This window comes from Corvus cornix, chromosome 4 (assembly GCF_000738735.6).
Source record: "Corvus cornix cornix isolate S_Up_H32 chromosome 4, ASM73873v5, whole genome shotgun sequence".
In the NCBI taxonomy this organism is placed as follows: domain Eukaryota; kingdom Metazoa; phylum Chordata; class Aves; order Passeriformes; family Corvidae; genus Corvus; species Corvus cornix.
The window spans coordinates 69,665,094-69,685,637 of record NC_046334.1 but is presented as its reverse complement, the minus strand read 5'-3'; the positions used below and the strand labels follow the sequence as shown (position 1 = coordinate 69,685,637).

The 20,544-nt window shown below is 38.8% G+C and overlaps 1 protein-coding gene across 3 annotated transcripts in view; it reads left to right on the top strand.

The window, feature by feature from the left end:
• CTNNA2 (catenin alpha 2) overlaps positions 1-20,544 on the top strand; it is a 463,437-nt gene that overhangs the window by 128,842 nt on the left and 314,051 nt on the right. For all 3 annotated transcript variants that reach the window (XM_039550337.1, XM_039550338.1, XM_019287148.2), the window contains exon 7: positions 4,100-4,303. In XM_039550337.1, the coding sequence (XP_039406271.1) occupies positions 4,100-4,303 (204 nt within the window). The remainder of the gene's footprint in view (positions 1-4,099; positions 4,304-20,544) is intronic.

The following is a 20,544-nucleotide window of genomic DNA, read 5'->3' as shown; positions in this document are numbered from 1 at the left end:
GGTATCTCAACATTGGGAGCTGTCATGGAGCTGGTTCTCATTCCCAAAACTCCAAAATCTGTTTTCCTTGTGAGATATTTGAGAAAGAGTTTAAAATAAACATCTAGACTATCATTTATTTATAACCACCCATCAGAAAGTAACTACATCATTATTATTATATTTTTAGCAAAACTGAGGTTCATGGTATTGGGAGGGGAGGCAACTGAACTGACACAAGGTGATTCTGAGAAAATTCTGACTGGATGGTGGGAAGGAAAAAGTCACCCATGATCACCCATGAAGGTGATCAGGCACTCAAACAGTAGGCAGAGAGGTTTGGAAAATCTCCAAGGACGGAATTCTCATTGTCATCTTCATCTTGACTGGATGAAGCCTTGAGCAATCTGGCTTGATGTTAAAGTTGATTGTGTTTTAAGAAGCGGTTTAAAATATAACCTTCAGGAGTTTGTTCCACCCTAACTTATTCTGGGATCCTGAATTATAATTAACAGATGTCCCAAACAAATATTTAGTAATATTTAGCCCTAGAAATTAATTATAAGTAAAAAGTTTTATGGGATGTGGGTGAAAAAATATTGAGTGCAACTGAGTGACTTCTATTTTTCACGAGCTAAGTTTTGATCATCATAAGGATTTCTCCTATTTAGAAATAACCCAGAAGTATATTCCATTTTTACAGTTTAAAGTGAGGAAGGCTGGCTTGGGTTGATTATACACCCTCTGTGCTACACAATTTAGTATTGAAAATCTAACTGGTATTTGTATGTAGTCTGTAAAGAAATTCCTGAATTTATTAATGGAATATGACACATCTGCCTGTGAAGACAATCAGTTGGGTTTCAGTGACCAGAAATACCAGAGATACTTGATCTGTAGATTGCTCACCTTCAGGACTTGAAAAGGATGGCAGTATGCACAGAATCCCAGGATGGGTCAGGCTGGAAGGGACCACAGGGGATCATCTGGTCCAACCTCCCTGCTCCAGCCGGGCCATCCCAGAGCACAGGGCACAGGATTGTGTCCAGATGGCTCTGGAATATCCCCAGTGAGGGTCACTCCACACCACTGAGTGATCTGTTCCACTGTTCACAGTTCTTCCTCATGTCCAGGTGGAACTTCCTGGGATCAGTCCCTGCCCGGTGCTCTGGTGCCGCTGCTGGGCCCCGGAGCAGAGCCTGGGCCCTGCCCTGAGCCCTCCCTGCAGCCAGGGACACCCAGGGCTGAGGGCCCCTCTCAGCTGGGGCTCCTCTCCAGGCTGAACAGCCCCAGCTCCCTCAGCTTTTCCTGGGCACGGAGATGCTCCAGGCCCTTCCTCATCTCTGCAGCCTCTGCTGGCCCTGCTCCAGGAGCTGTCTCCCTCCTGTCCTGAGGAACTCAGAGCTGGACACAGGACCCCAGATGTGCCTCACTAGGGCTAAGTAGAAGGGTAGGATCACCTCCCTGACCTGCTGGCAATGCTCTAGTAATCAATCCACTGGCCTTCTTGGCACAAGGACACACTGCTGGACATGGACAGTTGTCCACCAGCACATCCAGGTCCTTCTCCCCAGAGCTGCTCTCCAGCAGGTCACCCCCAGCCTGAGTAGGTGTCTGGGGATATTCCTCCCTGGGTGCAGGACCCTGTATTTACGTGTGCAAATACATAAGTAAATGCACATGCGTATTTCCATATTCCAGGTAGGTCCTTGGGTCTCACAGAAGACTTTTGTGCAGGATCTTCCAGACCATCCAGGAAGAAAAATGTGATTCATGACTTGCTGAGAGGTGTAAGATCTGTTTGAAATTTGCTGTGTGGGTAAAGAACCTTACAGCTATGGCTGCGAGGAAGAGGAGGAAAAGGGAGGCATTTCTGGAAGGATTGGTTAGGAATCTGAAACATGGCAGCTATTTTTTTCAATTTTTTTTCTTCTTGCTAATTCCATAAGTTTCCTGTATAATTCATTTGGTGCAATTGCAGTCTTACTACTGTCAAGTGAAATACGAGGTTGTGAAAAAGAGTTTATACAGTTGATTTCTGAAAATCCCAAGCATTACCCTTTGGCTCAAAACCCCCATTACATAAATACGCACATGCCTAACTCTTAGAGAAGTCATTTCTAATTTAGGTGCTTGTTAAACTGCTCTGCTTACTGCTATGAAACACAGACCCCAGAAGATACATGTGAGACATTATTTCACATTCTGGCTAATGCAGCAGTTTTTTCTGCCAAGTCAGCAGTTCCTGGACCTGGAACAATACATTATCTGGTTAAAGTTCTTTTATTTGTCCTTTTATTAAATAAGGGATTTTCATAAATTCCTTGTATTTATTGCTATTTAACTGCTGAGGATTCAGTGGAGTTACAGATTTCTCAGGGTTTGATCCTTTCTCCATTAGTGATGAGACTTATGGGGTCTGTTTGTGAACTAGAAGTTTTAATGAGAAATAAGATCTTTTCTAAGAGCCTTGCCCTACTGAAATAAAGAAAATACATGGAATCAGTTTTTAGCCTCAAATAAATCCATTTGAACATTTTCTGATTAATAATAAACAGGTACAGTTTTCAATGCTAAAGGCACATGTTGGTTATGTGTCCTGTTCCTAAATTCTAATGTACGTTTTAATACACTGTGTTGGTTTTGTTGGTTTTTTTTTCAAATTACTGGTATCATTTGGCTTGCCCTTGCTGATTACTCTTGGATATTAAAAGAAATAGACTAATCATAAAATTATCAGAACATTGTGAAAATTAAAAGGGTTCATTGACAAATCTTATGTGCTTTAAAATAGGTGTGATTATTAGAAATCAGAATGCTTTTATGTTTTTCATTCCTATTTCATGATTTATTTTCTTTTAAAGCTCGAATAACAAGTGCACAGCTTCCAGAGCATTTTTAGTCCATAGGAAATTAGGGAACTTCTTTGTAAGATTTGAACAAAAGGTTCCTGAATTACACGGTGTTATAAATGTGCCCGAGAGTGGGAGCAGGTAACTGTTGCCTTTGTATTTCTTACCTGGAACTGCAAAAGGAGAAAAGAAGATCAAAATATAATCCAGCAGTGACTCAAAACTCATAACTTTACATAAGGTTTTATGGTGAGAAGAGTAGAATCAGTGTGGTTTAGACCAATTTGATATTTGGTAATAAGTTTGATAGATAGAGTACACAAGTCTTTAGCAGTGATCATAATTTAGGAATTAGTCTGTCTTTATTATAAAAGAGTCTTTGAAAATCAATTCTTTTTCTAGTGAAATAAAGATATTTTGCTAACCAGTGGACTATTTGACAAATTAAACATGTTTTCAGATTGTCTTCATGTAGTGCTCCCTTTTTAGTTAACTAATCCAGCACTTTTTTCCTGACCAAAACCAAAAAAAGCTGTTAAAAGATGCTCTACAGAATGGAAATGAGAGATTTCATATTTTTGTGCAAGTGTCATTATCTAGTAATGATTTTCTTGCAGTCTTATTCCTCAATTTTTTAAATTCATGAAATATTGGGGTAATATAGTTACATTTCAGCAGGGTAGGCTGCTTATAAAAATAATCAAAATGAAATTATTAACAGAGAATATCCCACTCTATCTTCAGGAATAAAAAACTTACACCTTGCATATGAATGTCCTGAAGAACCAAGAAATTTCCAGAATATTTGTGGAAGAATAATACTGGTTTAGCATCATGGATTGGTTTGGGTTGGAGGACCTTAAAGATCATCTTGTTCCAAGCCCCTGGCGTGGGCAGGGATACCTTCCACTGGACCAGGTTGCTCCAAGCCCCGTCCAAGCTGGCCTTGGACACTTGCAGGGATGAGGCAGCCACAGCTTCTCTGGGTAACAAGGCTGTGAACTTTTTATATATATGTGTAATTGTTTTTCATATTATTTATCTACTGTGATTTTAGAGTTACCAGATATTTCTCTAATACTTACATTTTCCGGAATTTGGTAGATAATTGTTCCAAGAAAGTTTAGATAATCCTTGAGGTCCCTTCCAACCTGGTATTCTACGATAAATTATTTCTAGGGAAGACTAAAAAAAACCTCTCCGAAGGCACTGAAAATGCCAAAGACCCACAAACACTCATCGCGTTCCCGTTTTCCTTTTCCTTCCAGAACAAGATCATCCTAGACCCGATGACGTTCAGCGAGGCGCGGTTCCGGCCGTCCCTGGAGGAGCGGCTGGAGAGCATCATCAGCGGGGCGGCGCTCATGGCCGACTCCTCGTGCACGCGCGACGACCGGCGCGAGCGCATCGTGGCCGAGTGCAACGCCGTGCGCCAGGCCCTGCAGGACCTGCTCTCCGAGTACATGAACAACGTAAGTCACACCCACTGCTCGCTCGCGGGGCGCCTCGGCCTCCCGCTTTTGTATCTCGCAAAAGTGGTAATGTGGCTTTGTACCGAGCGTAGAGGTGGTGCTGTTTGAGTTGTTGAACTTCTTAATACATTGCAAATGTTTGACAGGAGTTTGGTACAATCAGAAGCTCACAGGGCTGGTGGTGTACCAGCCAAGGAACTCCGTGCTCCCCGTGAATTTTGCAGAAACGTTTCTTCTTGTGTAATAAATAGCAGCAAGTATTCCTTTGGAGGTAGAATTTTTTTTTTTTTTCATGAAAACAATGGTGAGTAATGTAAATGTGAAATGGCCCAAGAATTACTGAAGGTGAATACGGTTAATTTTCAACATGCTTGTCCCTGTGGGATGGTAATCGTGTTTGATTTTTAGGATGTTAGCTATAGATACTCATAAGAGATTGACTCTTTGGTGTGTATGTTAAACCACTGAAGGTTTCGCTTGCTGGTGGAGCTATGAAACACTCAGCTGCCATGAAAGTATTGCGGTCAATACTAGTGCTGTTCACACAATTACAACAACAGCTCTCTGGGTAGGGTTTCCAAAGGTGGTGAATTGTTCAATGTGGTGTGAACTGGCAGTGCGTAACCTTGTTCTGCACAGCTTGTCCCAGAAAATTCTCTCCACCCAACAGTGTGTATTAAAACTCAGATATTCTATTGCTGTGTCTTTTGGGGGATGTGGGAAAAAGTCCAAAGCGACATCAACAACCTGTTTTAAAATGAAAATGTTTGCCAAGAGGTATCAAACTGAGCATCCTGTACTTTGCTGTTTCTTGTCTTTGGTTGCTCCTAGAGTATCAGATGACACATTTTGATCCCATTTTGCTGGAATCATCAAAATAGCACTGAGGAGACTGAGGATAGACCTTCAACGTTGTTATTTTCATTGGTACTGTTACATTTGTTAGAGTGATTCAATTCAGTATCAGTAGTGCAAACTTCAGTCCTTTAGTCATTGCATTTTACACTTCAGACCTAAATGTTGCTTTTCAAAGATACTGTTTCATATAATAAGAGTTACCTCAAGGAATAGCTGTTTGATGGTGCAGAATTGAAAAGCATTGTTTGCTTCTTAGTTTTTCTGAAGTGATGGTTGACACGTTCTTGTGAAAGCTTGAATGAAGGTGAAGTTTGTGCTGCTGTGTTATGGGTTAGAAATTATAAAGAGAACATTAAATACCAGATAATGAGGCTGTGGTGGAAAAGAACTTGCTGGGTTTCTTCCTACAAGATTTTGCTTTGTAGAAGCATTACTGGTGCAATTCTTAAAGGTCTTTCGAAGAAACTTTGAGAACTGATGAATGGTGGCTTCTTATTTTATTGTGGTGCCTCTTTTTCAGTACATAGAGTTCTGGTAACGATGCAATTTGCCCTTGGACCAGGAACATTCTTATTTTATTTCTGGCTGCATTTACAGAAGGAGGAGAGTTTTAAATTCCTGCAGGCATTTATGACCACACTGAAGGTTGCTAATGTTGTGTCATCATTTTTACTTAAACACATAATGGTGTGAGCAGCTGCTTTTATGGTTTCCACAGTATGATTTTTGAAATAGTCTCTTTTTCTTCTCTTCTTAGTCTGAGCTGCACAACCCCTGTAATTTTTTTATTTTTCTGCTTTATATTGAAATGAAGCCAATTTAAGTAAGATATTTTTACACCTACTGAGTAAACATTATAAAACCTGAATATATACTTAATTACATAAAATGCTGTACTTCTGATTTTACCACATCTGGTGTGGTAGAATTTGAGAACAATGATTTCCAAACTGATGTTAGCAGTTACAAGGGATGGGATTAAGATTACATATTAATATGCCTAAATTTAGGTTTTTGTACATAGGGACAGGTGAACTAGGGACTCTCTCAATTCAGTTCTTTAAGGGTAGATGCCATTTTAAACTACCAGGTTAAAAAATTCCAGGGCTTGTTTGAGCAGAGACTCCTCAGTCTGCCCCTCTGAGGCATTTGAATCCTCCATGGGTCATCTTGTAGCTGCCAGCCCCACTTCCATGTCATGTAAGCTCTAGGAAAGGACAAATTGCCAGACTCCTTCCTTCATTGAATCATTTGAGCCTCAGTTGCTTTAGCTCCAGTTATAATTGTCAGAGACCAGATCAATACTGGAGATCAGATCAATATGGCCAAGGAAAGCTGAAGAGCCATTGAGATGACAACTGTTATAATCTAATATGGGCAGGGGTAAGATAAATACCTCTAGTCTGCTCTGATATATTAACTAAGTCTCCACAGCCAGGACAGAAGATCAGATCTCGAGTTTGTAGGCAGCTCCTGTTATCTAAGGATTGAGTTTCATCCACTGGTCTGCCCTGGTAAAATTTGCTTTGCTACTAAACCTACTTCCTTGAAACCTGGGGATTGATTTTCTTGGGTTCTCAATAATTCTGAGCATGTTCAGTATAACAAAAGATCTCACTTGGAAAGTTTTTTAAAGCTTTCATGAGTTTCAAAAGAGTAAAACTGAAATGGCACACACCAAATATGACACAGTTCTAAGTCTGATCAAAGCTGATTTGCAAAGATAGACACCTTTAACATCTTCTGTCTGTGTGGCTTTAAACCACTGCAGTCCTGCTCTTGCTTTAGAGATTGTGAAATTAATCAGACATTCATGTCTTGGGGTTTATTCTGTTTGATGGTACCTGAAAAATTATGAATTTTTGGATGATGAGTGTTGATCAAATGAGCACACAGCAAAGTAAATATTTAGTGGTTATGCTTAAAGGATAGAGACAATGAAGGGCAGGGTATTGGCAATGTGCTGTTCAGTCAGTAATAGTTCAGTCCTTCTCCACCTTAAAATAGTTCCTTTTCATTCATCTACTTCTATTATTTGGGTTCAGAAGGGTGTTTCTTACAAAACTTCAAGAGCTGAAGCAAAAGGCTATGAGTTTAAGAAAAAGCCGATACTTTCAAAATGTTGGCATCCAAAGAAAAATCTGAAAAAAAAAAAAAAAGGTAGAAAGAAGGATAGGGCAGATTTCAACTTAGGTTAGTAAAAATGTTGCTGCTTCTGCAGTTGTATTATTTGCTATTACAGATAACAAAAAGAAGAGATGTGTTTTCATTTCTCCTTTCTTCTTCTCAGATAAATGTTGATTTGCTCCATTTCCTACCTGTCAAGTAACATTTTTAATTAGTCCCTAGGCTCTTTACTAGTTCTATGAATAAATACATATTTGCATAGTTATTGCATTGACTGGAGTCTCACAGTACATAGGCCCTCTGCAAGAGAGATCCCTGGGCATTCTCTGCAAGAACTTCTATGGAGATGAGATGTAAACTGTTTCATTATTCTTTGTATATCCAGAAATATACATTTGCTTCATTTGTCTTATCATAACTTTGACAAAATCTTTTCCCAGCATGGTATCTATTATTTCTCTCGTGAACTCATCTGAACTTTAAAATCTGTTACTTTTGGGAAGCAAAGGCAAGAAAGTTCTCAGTCTGCTGTGTCATATGACTTTTTTTTCCCCCAGTTTCTCTGTTTCTCACAGAAAATTGATAGGGTATTTCTCAGCTTCTTCTGTATATGTGATAAATCCCATCATCTATTTCAAAATAAAATTATATTCCTAGACCTCTGTCCTACAGAGAAGACCTAAATACAGCTCCACAGAAGCTCTTAATGCAATTGTTTTCTGTTCATCTAAATGAAAACCTGATTTAATGGATGGTTAGCTCTGATTGGGGTCTAGTTTCCTGCTGGTTTTCTCTCCTGGATCCTTCATGATTTGTGTTGCAGGCTGTCAGGGAGCAAAAATACCAGGAATCTGGGAGTTCCAGCTCTTAACTCCTGGATCAGAAGCGTGCTGCCAAACTCAACCCAGTGCTGGGCACCCTTTCTAGCAAGACTCGGGTGCTGCTGTGTTGATGTCTGATTAACATAAGAAAGGGAGGAAATTATGTCTTCAGAAAAAATATGCTTAAAAAAAGAATGCTTTGAATTCCCTCTGACATCATCAGATTCAGTGCCAGAGACTTAATGTTGTGTTGCTGGGGTGTATCAATGATAAATTTGGAAAGCAGTTGACAAGTGAGTAAGCCATGAGTGTTAAAGACCTCTGTAATCACTCCAGTACTGGCTTGGCATTAATTCAAATCTGCATTTGAAAAGGCATTTCCCAGCTGGTTCAAATATGATTTTCTGTTCTAAAGTCTTTGGGCTCATTATTAAGCCAACTTGCATTCTCCTGACTTCCTTTCCCTCTCATTCAGTGTTCCTGCTCCCAGTCCCTGCCAGCACTCCAGAGGAGCTTTTTTTTTAAATTATAATTGTTTTTTGGGACAGCTAATATTTGTGTGTCTGAGTGGAATGATCAGTCCTTTATGGAGTCCTTGTATTACTACTGATGATTTAATGTTTAGATTTGAGGATCACATCTGAGCACTGGAATAGATTTCCTAGAGAGGTTATGGAGTCTCCCTTGCCAGAAATATTCCAGAACAATCTGGATGCAATCCTGTGCAATGTGCTCTAGGAAGACCCTACTTTACCATGGGGGTAATGTTACTTAATGTTTGCTCTTTGAAATCTTATTCTCTAAAGTTACTACCCACCCCTGATACCTGCTCACTCTTGAGTTGCTATAGGCTCTAATTCCTGTTTCTTATAGAGAAGAATTCTCTATAAGATATTCATAAGATAAATTCTCTGTAAGAATTTCTTGAAATGACAAAATACCAGAAGAACAAATGAGAAAGCACAAGCCTGCTGGCACCTTCTCTTCACAAATATATCAGTAAAAAATTGGAATTGCTCAAAGGAAAAACAGAGTGCTGCAGTACATGAAGATGAAATGTCCTTAGCAGACAGCTGGTTATTCTGCTTGATTGGAGAACGAAAAATGCAACAGCAACTGAAAAAAAATCTATAAACTCCCAAGATACTGCCAGCTGTCACATTTAACAACTTCATCTGAACTCATATTTAAAATAAGCAATAATTGGTGTGTACATTTCAGCTCTGATGCTGACTTGTGTAAGGTTAATCCGGGTGACAGTGAACAGTAAATTACAGTTATGAGACAGAAATGTCCAGAGCTGTCCTAAGATGAGGAATCAGGGGTGAGTGACAAGAGATTGACTGCTGAAGCAGCAGCATCGACTGATGCAGGCGTGACTGGCTCAGCAGGGCAGTTTTTCCATCAGTACCATTGTCAAATTCCTGGCTGCCCGAATAATTTTTAGAGGACAGCAGCTTGTTTAAAAGCTTTCCACTGTATTTCAAGCTGGAGATGAGCTATTTTGCTATTTACCTGGCTCTTTTAGAGCTATTTGTCTTTGTATACTTGAAAGAAACAAGTAGAAGCACAGTAGTTACTATTGGAGGAACAGGATATGCTCCCAAATGGTTTATGCATTGTTTCTTGGCCAGTTCAGGGTTTTTTGCATTTGTGCATCCCTCCTGAGTGCCCTGACTGTTCATAACTGTACATAAAATCACTGTCCAAGCGTGCAACCCACTGTCTGACTTAAGACTTTTCAGGAACCTTCTGTCTCTTCTATTTTGATGATGTCAGGCCCTCCTCCTAAGACACATCCACTATTTTTTAGTAGATTTACAGAAATGCTGCATCACTTACAATTGCACAGGTTATTTTTGATGTATTTGTTCATTCCTGAATTTCCTGGTTTTGTAATTCCATATTCAGTTTGCTGTGTTTTTCTTATCAGATCCAGAGACCCACACGAGTGTTTGCAATCAGAAACAAAAAAGCCCAGAGAAAGATGAGATTTCATGACTTGGAAATGACAATTATCCTAAAAAATTGTCCTCATTTCAGGTTCTGGTGATTGCAGGTTTACACACTCCTGTTGGGATGAGTAGATTTTTAAACTTACTGAAGTAATTTGCTCTTTACAACTACCTATTACAATCTACTCTGAAAGGTGAGGGTAACCCAGGTTCTTGTTAATAAATCCGTTGGGGTGGATTAGAGTAAAACAACCCTGAATGAGTGTTTTTTGTAAATATATACATGTAGGGTTTATTGCAGAATAATTTGGTTGCAGAGGAAAACAGATATGAGGGCATTTTGGTTGCTATCTTTAGTAATATAACAATATAAAAGCATAAAAATCACTTAACAAAATGCATAAGAAAGAGAAGGGAAGTATAAGAGTAAAAATATCTCACCACCCAATGGCTTCACAATGAGACTTGGTCATTGCAATTTCAATGTCTGTTGGTCAAAATGATAGACTCAAACTGGCTGCATCAGATGGTGAAGGAAAGCCCCAAAACAGCCCCTCTGTTTGGTTTATATTCACTCAGGTTCAGGTAGGAACACCCAGATACCTCCCCTGGGGTGGGGAATTTCAGATGGATGATGTAATGTTGTGGATCAGGAGACAACTGGGGAGAATTTGACACCTTCTAAGTCGATACAGCTGCCCATCACATCAGTGCAGCTGGGCCCATTACGGCCCATCATGGCCCATCAGCAGAGTGACCACCTGCAGGCCACGTGTGAATGTCCCGGTACCTCCCAGGCAGGGGAGTTATCACAGCTGAGGTCACTGATAAGGACAAGGAGACAGTTCCTGCCTCCTAAGGTTTGTCTCTTTCCTTATCTCGTTCATCACTGAGTGTCTTACTGATTCTATGACTGTGATTCCGGTATTTCTGGGAGGAAATGCTGTTTCTGAACCACAGTGCTGGACTTTCCTTGGTGGTATCAACCAGAGAACATTTTTTGCTCTTTGTCTTTAAGGGCAGACCGTGCTATGTCATTATAAAAGTGTTGTATATCATGTTAAAGTGTAAATAAATCAAAGGTTTATGGAGTCTAAGGCTGAATTGGCATATTAGGTTGAGTGATGTTTCTAACAAGATACTTGCCTCCAAATTAGCATGGAAATTTTCTAGACTGACAGTAAATCCAAACCTGATTTTCTCCGTTCCTGTAGGGCTTAGTCTGCCTGGGCCTCTCTTACTCCAACATTAAAATTGAGGTCATGTCAGTCATAATTCATTAAAGTTCGAATGCCTTGCCATTTCCACATTAAAAAATTCTGCATTAATTATATAATTGCAGTGTTTGGGTTTGGTTTGCCCATTAAACTGAAAACTGGGACAAAACCAACACATGACAGAATGAAGTGGCGCAACTTGGTGACACAAGATGGTGTGGGATTTAATTTGGCTGACTTTTATATTGTTTTTGACAAATAACCCAAACTGCCTTCCTATAAAATATTATATTAATTTCTTACGTGACATAGATGGGAATAAAGGATTTACTAAGTGGACTCCAAGTTCATCAATACTCAGGAAACTTGCTTTTCTTGACAAGTATATTTGTTACTCCTCATTGTGTTAAATATGTATGTATGCCTACAAAAGGTCTGACTGTACTTGTTGGTACTTTGTCAGAGTACTTGATCATTTTAAACTTAGTGTATTCAGAGAAAATAAAAATGTGATGTTTTTTCAAAAAAAACCCCAAACAAAGTCAAATCATACCACCCCCCCAAAATTGCATTTTCTTGCAACGGTTTTTACATCTAACTAATTTTATTTTGCATTAATTATTTAGTTGCTTTTTTTTTTCTCTGAAGTGTGTTCTTACAGAAGTAATGACTTCTGCACTGGTGCTTTTGATATGCTGGAAAGCATTTTCTCAATTTCAGACATACGCTGTCTGAAAATGATGTTAAAGCTGTTTGTCCACCTGAAAGAAAGTCCTCTATCAATCCTGTCTATCAGTGTGATTCACAACCTCTCTAATTTTTCTTTCTACTGAAGTTCGCATTTATGGGCCATTAATTTGTTGTTTTTCCATGTCTACAAGTCAATATCAATATGAGAGAAGTTTATAATGCATTTTATCCTATACCAATAACAATATGATTATTAGTTCTGTGTGTATCTGCTTTTGGTGTCCAAATCTTTCAGTATTTACACAATCCACATTAACATTGTTGGGTGTTGTATTCTTTTGGATGCCAAGGAAAATATTCCCAATGAATTTATAGAACTATTGGAATGAATCAAAATAAAAGTAGAATGGGCCTACTGCAATTAGTGAGGTTTCGGAAAACCACATCAAAAATCTGTGTCTCCTTGGGAGGCTATTGAACATCTTCTGTTGCACATTAAAAATCCTTCAGTAATTGTATAATTGTGGTGTTTGACTGTTGAAGGCGGTGCAAATGTCTGTATTTTCAAAGACATGGCATTTCTCTCTTTTTGATTCATTTTCTTTAAAGACTACCTGAATCCCTCAGCAGTTGGACTGAATTTTTACTATAACTGGGCAAATACTGAATGGCTTTGGTTTGCCTGTTGCACTGAAAATTGAGGCAAAGGTGACACATCATTAGATCAGCATTTGGATAGTGAAGGATGCACTTCAGGGAAGGTCAAAATTCTTTTCCTTTTAATAATGTCACTGCAGTATTTACAGTGCCATTAGCAATCTAAACTACAGAAAATATGACAGTTGTGTGTAAAGGTGCAGTTTATGAATCCTGCATTGGTTTGGATTATTTTTGTTTGTTTACACCAGAAATGTTTTTTACAAATGAGAGCAAGGCTCTGCAAGTCGGTGTTGGAGGAATTCACTGTAATGTAGGGAATTTTCAGCTGAAATGATTGTGCTGGATATCCAGAAGAGGGCATGCTTGCACATCAGAAATGTTTTGTGCATCCATAAAGATCTGCATGCTGATATGGTGCAGCTGGAATCCAAGAAAATGCAGTAGTACACAAAGAGAAGATGTTACCTTGTTAGTAACTATGGGTTCTTAGAAACAAATAGATTCAAAGGTTGTTTGGGAAAAAAAGGATGTATTTTAATCAAATTAATATTGAGTGGCTGAACTGTCAGAAATGAGGTGATAAATTCTACTTGCATATTTTTGTAAATTATTTCAGCTGTAGGTACATGATGCAGAGCTCGGGAACGTGTGCATTCTAATACAGAATCATTTCCAAGTTGCTACAGCAGTGAACTGTATGACAATGTGAAATCAGAGATATCAGTGTTTGGTGGGGCCTGATGTTTGACCTGGGAAATTATCTTACGACTTGAGAATTCAACAGAAATGCAAGGGCATCACGTCTTGTGACACAGTAACTTGTTGCTTTTTCCAGAGTTATGTATTAGCCAGATGTTGGGAGCACAGGGAGTTTGTTTTTATATTTTCACTTGAGGAATGGAAGACAGAAGAGGTCTCTGCGGTAATCAGTTCCCTGAAAACTTGCTTAGTAAGAGGAGGAGGATTTTTTTTTAATTTTTTTTAAGATGGTTGAGCTGCAGGAATAAGCAATTTTCCTTTTGAATTGGGTTATTTTTTGAATTTGAAGTATTGATTCAATTTTCATAGTATTGGGAAACTTTTTCAAAACCTTTCCCTTTAACAGATACTGTGACTGGGTACAATATTTTAGCTTGCATTTGAGTACAACAGAATGAAATGAAGCGTTTTGTGAAATTAATTTGTCTATAATTTGTCAATTAATTTGTCTCCCTACCCATATGAAGGGGTCAGAACTTGATGATCATTAATATCCTGTCCAGCCCAAGCTATTCTGTGATTCTGTACTGAAGCTTTAAGCTTATCTGCTTTATATATTTGTGCTGATTTGGACAAATTTGGAAATATATCCTCTAAGAGAAGGCAGTTTACAACCACCCTCCCGATGTGTTTAATTGTTAAATTAAGTTAAATTAAATTAAATTTAATTGTGTTAAGTTAAATTGTATTTAAGTTTAGGGTAACATAACGACCTCACATTTTCACAATACCTATATTATATAGGATTTTTATATCTTTGACAGATTGACTGTTGCCTTGTCCAATTCTTGCATTTATTTAAAAAGAAAGAACAACACAAAGAGAGTGGCAACATAGACAGATGCATCATAACTGGAATTATGCATTAAAGATGCAATGAAATTTATACATTTCAGTTTACTGAGACTCCTAAAATACAATTCCGTAGCTCAGTGGCTGAGCTCTTTGTGAAATACTCTAAAGTACCTTGGGACAGGATGTGTAATAATGGAGTTACTATGAGGCTGTCAAATGCATTGCCAGGGATGCCCTTGAATCCTGGGATCAGATGAATTACATTTTAATTGGGTTTTAAGGGTAAGCTGAGCAAGTAGATAAGGTAGAATTAACCGGAGACTATTAATGTCATGAAACCTTTGGTGCTCTTAAGCTGTTGCACTAAACCCAGTGAGAGCTCTTGCTGGGAAGAGATGTAATCACAGAATGACATCAACCCCTTACCTGGAGCCCCTTAGACCCAGGAAACTGGAGAAAAACACATTAGTTGGATTTTATTATAGCATTTTGGAGGCAAAGGAGACAAAAAGCCCAAAGCTGAGTTTTCCCAAGCTGTGGGACCATTTACCCAGGGAATTTCCTGACATTACTGAATGGTGGGGGTTTTGTTTTTGATAGAGCAGAACAGAAGCTGCTGTGATGTCAAATGGCCAAACCATTTGCTTGTGTATTTCTTTTCTCCATGAAGGAGCTTATGATTATTTTGCTCAGTGGAATTTTTAGTTTTGTTGGATGAGTGACCTTTTTTCCTGTAACTTCTTTTTGTTGTCCACATGGATGCAATCAGATTATTAGAATTTTTAGAAAGTTACAAACTTCAAGCACTTGAACTCATTTGTTATTCCATTATTTTATTTTTAAACACATTTTTTATCATTTGAAGCTGAACAATAGGTCTAATGACTAAAGGCGTTGCAAGGCAAACTTAAATAATTTATTGCATATGTTAGAACAGGGGTCAGGGTAATGGCTAACATGCCATAATAGTACATAAGAGTAAACATATATATATATTTTTAATTTCCTAAATAAATTTAAAAAAAAAATGGAAAAGAGAAAAAAAAAGAGAAAGGAAGTGGGAGGAGGAATTTTTTGTTGTTGATGTCTGTTGTAAATCCATTAGTTTGACAGAAAATTACGTCTTTTTCTTCTGACTGGGTAGGTGAGCACAAATCCTTGTGCCTCATGCAGTACTTTTGATTTCTGCTTATAGGATGAGGATGTGGAGGCAAATCCCATGGATATCAGGGAAGGTTGTTCATCCTTGCACGTATTTGTAAGGGATTCAGTTGGGAATATAAATGCCTGATTTCAGTATCTCAGTGTCCCCAGGAAAGGCAGTAAGGTTAACTCGCAGGATTTAAAACTCCACTGTATATTATGGGGTCTGGTTCATCCTGGTGTGTTCTGCCGGGAGAGCTGTCACATGATTCTTCCAAATGCTCAACCATTAACCTTTTGTCAAGGTGAATTTTAATTTAAATTATGAAATCAGATTTTTTTAAAAAATAAATTCATATAATGGTTTAAATTCTGAAATACATTTTGAAGCAGAAATACAGAAACTTTTCATTTCCTTCCAATTTTATTTTCTGTCCTTTCACTGTAACTAAATAAAGAAGTGAGCGAATCAATTACAGGTGTACCTGATTTGGAGTGTGTAAGGCCAGACTTCCCAAGTAGATTTACATCCAAGCATTTGTGTGTACAAAACAATAAAGCTTGAAGGCTCATTAGCTTGGAATGACCCCACTGTGTTTTATGTGACGGGGTCATTTCTTTACTAATGAGCCTCTAAGCCAGATGGCCAAGCCCACAGTAGTCTAACTGCGTTAGGGTGATTTAGATTTTTAGGTAAATAGCTTTGCTTTTCTGGTCTTTCTCTTTTTTTCTTACAGACAGGAGAGAGAAGGACAGCTTCTTCTAGAACTCTGTACACACTGTTTTGCCTTAGAAGATAAATGGCTGCTAAATAAACTTCTTAGGGTTTTATATCCATTTCTAATATTTTTTTCTGATTTGCAGTATATCTGGTAAATACTGTCCTCCCTGGAAAGTCTTGTGGGTAGGAAGTTATTGTGACAGTCTTTGCCTATTATTGGATTTTGGTTCAGCAGATAATGAAACTCATTGCCTCTGAGCTTGTATAAAAGTACACAAGAAATGCAAAACTACAATGATTTTGCGCAGGTGATAGGGCAAGAATGGTATGCCCCATTTCTGGAAGTGTCCAATGCCCGGTTGGACAGGGCTTGGAGCAACCTGGGCTAGTGAAAGGTGTCCCTGCCCATGGCAAGAGTTGGACTAGATGGCCCTTTCCAACCCAAACCACTCAGTGACTCTATATAATTTTTCTATAGAATTTTTGCTTGTCTTTATGAATTTAGGATGTTTCAGGTGCATAGGATGAGGAATGGTTGCTCATTTGATCCTGGATTCATATCACTCAGGCATGTAAGTGAGGAACCAGGTCCTCATGGATACCCCCAAGATTGCTACCTTCAAAATATATTGAATTCTAAATGCCCTGGATTATTTTCTTGGAATGCTTTTGTCTTGCCATGACTAAATCATACACAAGGGAAGCTTGGAAATGACATAAAAATCTATACGGACAACAACCAAAAAGAGAAGGGTTTTTAGAGGGCAGTTTGTTAATGGTAACATCAGCAAAATGGTTTTGCAAGTGTGTTTCAAGCACATTGTGCCGATAAATAGCCATTGTCCTTTCAGCAGTCCCACATTTCAGTGAGATTTGGATGTAACAAATTGTCCGTTTCTGTGACTAACTTCATATGATGATTTGCTTATATCTTCTGGGAGTTTGTCTCAGTGATGTTAGATAATAGTGTATAGATTCTTAGTAGTGAGAATTGGTCTTATCTTCAAAGAACGTGGTTATATTTGGGGGAATAAGAACATAAAAGGGCTCAGAATAAAGCTTTATCTCTGATAATAGTCACAGGGGATGACTCAAGAAGAGTATAAGAACCTGGCAAACATGCTGTGATTGTGATTCCTCTTTGCAAAATTTATTATCTTAGCCTCCAGCAACTTATAGTTCAGGGAGTTCCTGAACCGAAGGTGATATTTACTGTTTAAAAGTGAATAATCCAGATCCTTACTTAAACAGGCTGTAGAGCATTAAGATTTTAAGAGATCTACACAGGCCTCTGGAATAGCTATTTTTGCATCATTTTGACCCAGTCGTCCTTTTATTTTTAACTCTTTTTTTCCTCTCTTGAGTTTTGCAAGATGCTTAGTCCAGGTTGAATTAGGAAGGGGAGAAATGGAGTCAGTAAGTAAAGGAGAATTGTGAAAACTTTTATACTTTGGTAAAACCTTTTTGAACCACATTTTGTAGACATGATACACTTTTGACCTGCAGTCATTTTACTTTTCAAATACTGAAACAAAACTGAATGTGCTGCATCATTTGAAATGTGTCAAGCCAAATACAGTGAGCTTTGATCACTTTATTTCCGCCTCCTACAGTTTTCCAGCTGTACCTGCCTCTCACTAGCACCAGGAACTTCCAAAGCAGCGGGAATTCCTACTGGGGAAAGTTTGCTGAAAATTAGCTGTGAAGATCTGGAGAGGGGATGATCTGGAATCCTTTACTCTTACTGTGTGCTTTTTGAACAAACCTGATAACAGAAAAAATCCCTACCGGGTGCCGCACCTTCACGGTGGCTGAACTGTGTGGTGGAAATGAAGACACTGCCAATGCACTTTCCTTTGTCACAAATTATTATAAAATGTCCAGTAAAGCTTTACTTCAGTGAAAGAGTTTACTTCTAAGACAGGTCAGAATCAGTGCCATAATACACTCTGTCCAGAGAGGAGGAATAAAATCAGTGTCAAATCACGAGCAGAGTAAATGAATTTTGGATGTGAAAGTGCACTGAAATGTTAACACTGTTGTGATTTGCCAGTGCTCATAAATCTGCCTCGAGAATTAGGACAGGGGGCATTTTCTGGTGGGGACACTAATAACAGGGAAGAAGAAGTGTTTTTCTCTTTTATCCTGATTTCTATGCATTCCCATTTAGCAGTGTATTGGGGAGAGGGTGTGTATGTCACATTTTTAGCTTGTCTCTCTTAACCAAAGGCAAATTAAGTCTCTTCCTGAGTATGAAGTATCAGGGAGAAAGTTATTCAAGTCCATCATTGCTTTTAAGACTTATTTGTGATGGTGAAATTTCTGCTTTATAATTGAGAATGGGAATCTGGTCTCCAAATCACACCTTAATCTGTAGTCTGGGAAACGTAAGTGGTATTTTATCTCTTTACTTAGTGTTGCCAGACTAACAGAATGACAATAATATAGCTGGGTTTTGTCAAAGCATATAATTAAATGGCTATGAAAACTAAAGAGCATTCCATTCACTGAAGAGTGGTTACACTTGTACTGCCATGTAAGCAAAATGGCAGTGCCAAAATAAGAGAGCGTCACACGCTGTGTACGTTTTTATTTGTTAATAACAAATTTAAAATGATGAATACTTTTCCTTCGGTAAAATTCTTACGGAATCCCTTGAGAATTCCACAGCGCCGTAAATGTAATTTGCAGTTCTTTACAATTATGGTTTAAATAGACCAAGACTAAAGGGAGTCTGCCTATTTGATTTCCAAATTTGCATCACTTAAAATCCAATCAGACCAACTGTTCAGATTTTTATTAGATATGAAATACACGAATGGGTTCAAGGCCATGCTATGTATAGCAAACATACACCTTGTTGTGCAGCATGGGTTATCTAACTCATTCCTTAGCATGTGATTCGACCTTCAGCCCACCCAGACTGCTCAGTAACTCCTTGAATTGTTACTATAATAAACCCTTCGATTTTCAGTAACTGGTGTTTTATAGCCCAGCAGATTGCATTTGATTTTGTGGATTTGCTGTAACATATTGAGTTTAACGGATTTATGTAGGAATGTAAAACAAAAATAATACAGCAGGCGCTCCGAGTTTTCAAACACAAGGCATTAGGATTGCAGATGGCCGAGTCGGATAATGACATTGAATAATTTAGTGGGGAAGGTAATCTGGTTTTGAGAGAATACATTAACATTTAGCTGATAGTACAGGTGTCTGGGTACTGGTCTGCGTGCTCAGATCTGAGGTGCGGTGGAGTGATGGTGTGAGGTGCAGCTTTACAGCCTCACTGACCGTGCTTAAAGAAGAAGTATCTTTTCAAAACATACTAAAATAGATTTAGAAGACTCTCAGCATTGCAGTCATTGCAATAACTTCTCACTGTCTGGTGTAATTTTTTATTTGTTGATGAGAGAAGAGGAGCAATATTTCTTTAATGAGCTTTGATTAGAATTGTATGTTCATTACAGGGTGGATCTAAGAAAACAAGGAGCAAGAAAGCACAGCAATTAAAAGAGATTTCTCTGCTGTTCATGTCTATTATGTCAAAACGTGGCTTCTGCCTTTTCCGCCAAATTGACAATGGGACACACCAAACTTTTTCTCCATGACAACATCATTAAAATGTAGTAGACATGATTTTAATATTGGTAGTTGTGCTTTAGAGAGAAACAGTCAGAGCAATAACCTGGGACTGGCTGAGCTCTGCTGGCAGGAGCTCTTTGGGTTGGATTTGTCTGTCTGTATGTGCATTCCAGTAATGAGTGGTGCCATGTCCCTGCAGTTCCCTCTCCCTGACACCAGCACAGAGCACACACAGAGTCACAGACCATCGAATCCAAATGGTTTCAGTTGGAAGGACCTTAAAGACCATCTCATTCCACCTTCTGCCATGGACAGGGACACCTTCCACTACCCCAGGTTGCCCCAAGCCCCATCCTTCCTGGCCTTGGACACTTCCAGGGATCCAGGGGCAGCCACAGCTTCTCTGGGCAACCTGTGCCAGGGCCTCACCACCCTCACAGGGAAGAATTTCTCCCTAATATGTAATCTAAACCTGCACTCTTTCATTTTAAAGCCATTCCCCCTTGTCCTGTCACTCCAGGCCCTTGTCCAAAGTCCCCCTCCAGCTCTCTTGGAGCCCCTTTAGGCGCTGGAAGGTGCTTAATGGTCCTCCCTGGAGCCTTCTCTTCTCCAGGCTGTACAACCATGTTAGTTTGTTTTCTTTCAGCCTGAGGTCAGTTTGCTATTGCTGTTTTCTTTGTTAACTGATAGGTCTGGAAGAGAGTAACCACTTCTGCCCAACTCTTCAGTGAAATACTTTGCTCTGAAATCTGTATTAATAAAGGTAGCAAGTACATACACTTCAAGGAACATTCATGAGGTCATTGGATAATGAGTATGTGACTTGAATTATGTACATCATATTTATTCACTTTAAGGCTGATATTTGTTCAGGCATATCCTGAATAATTTTTGCCTTGGCAGGGAAGAA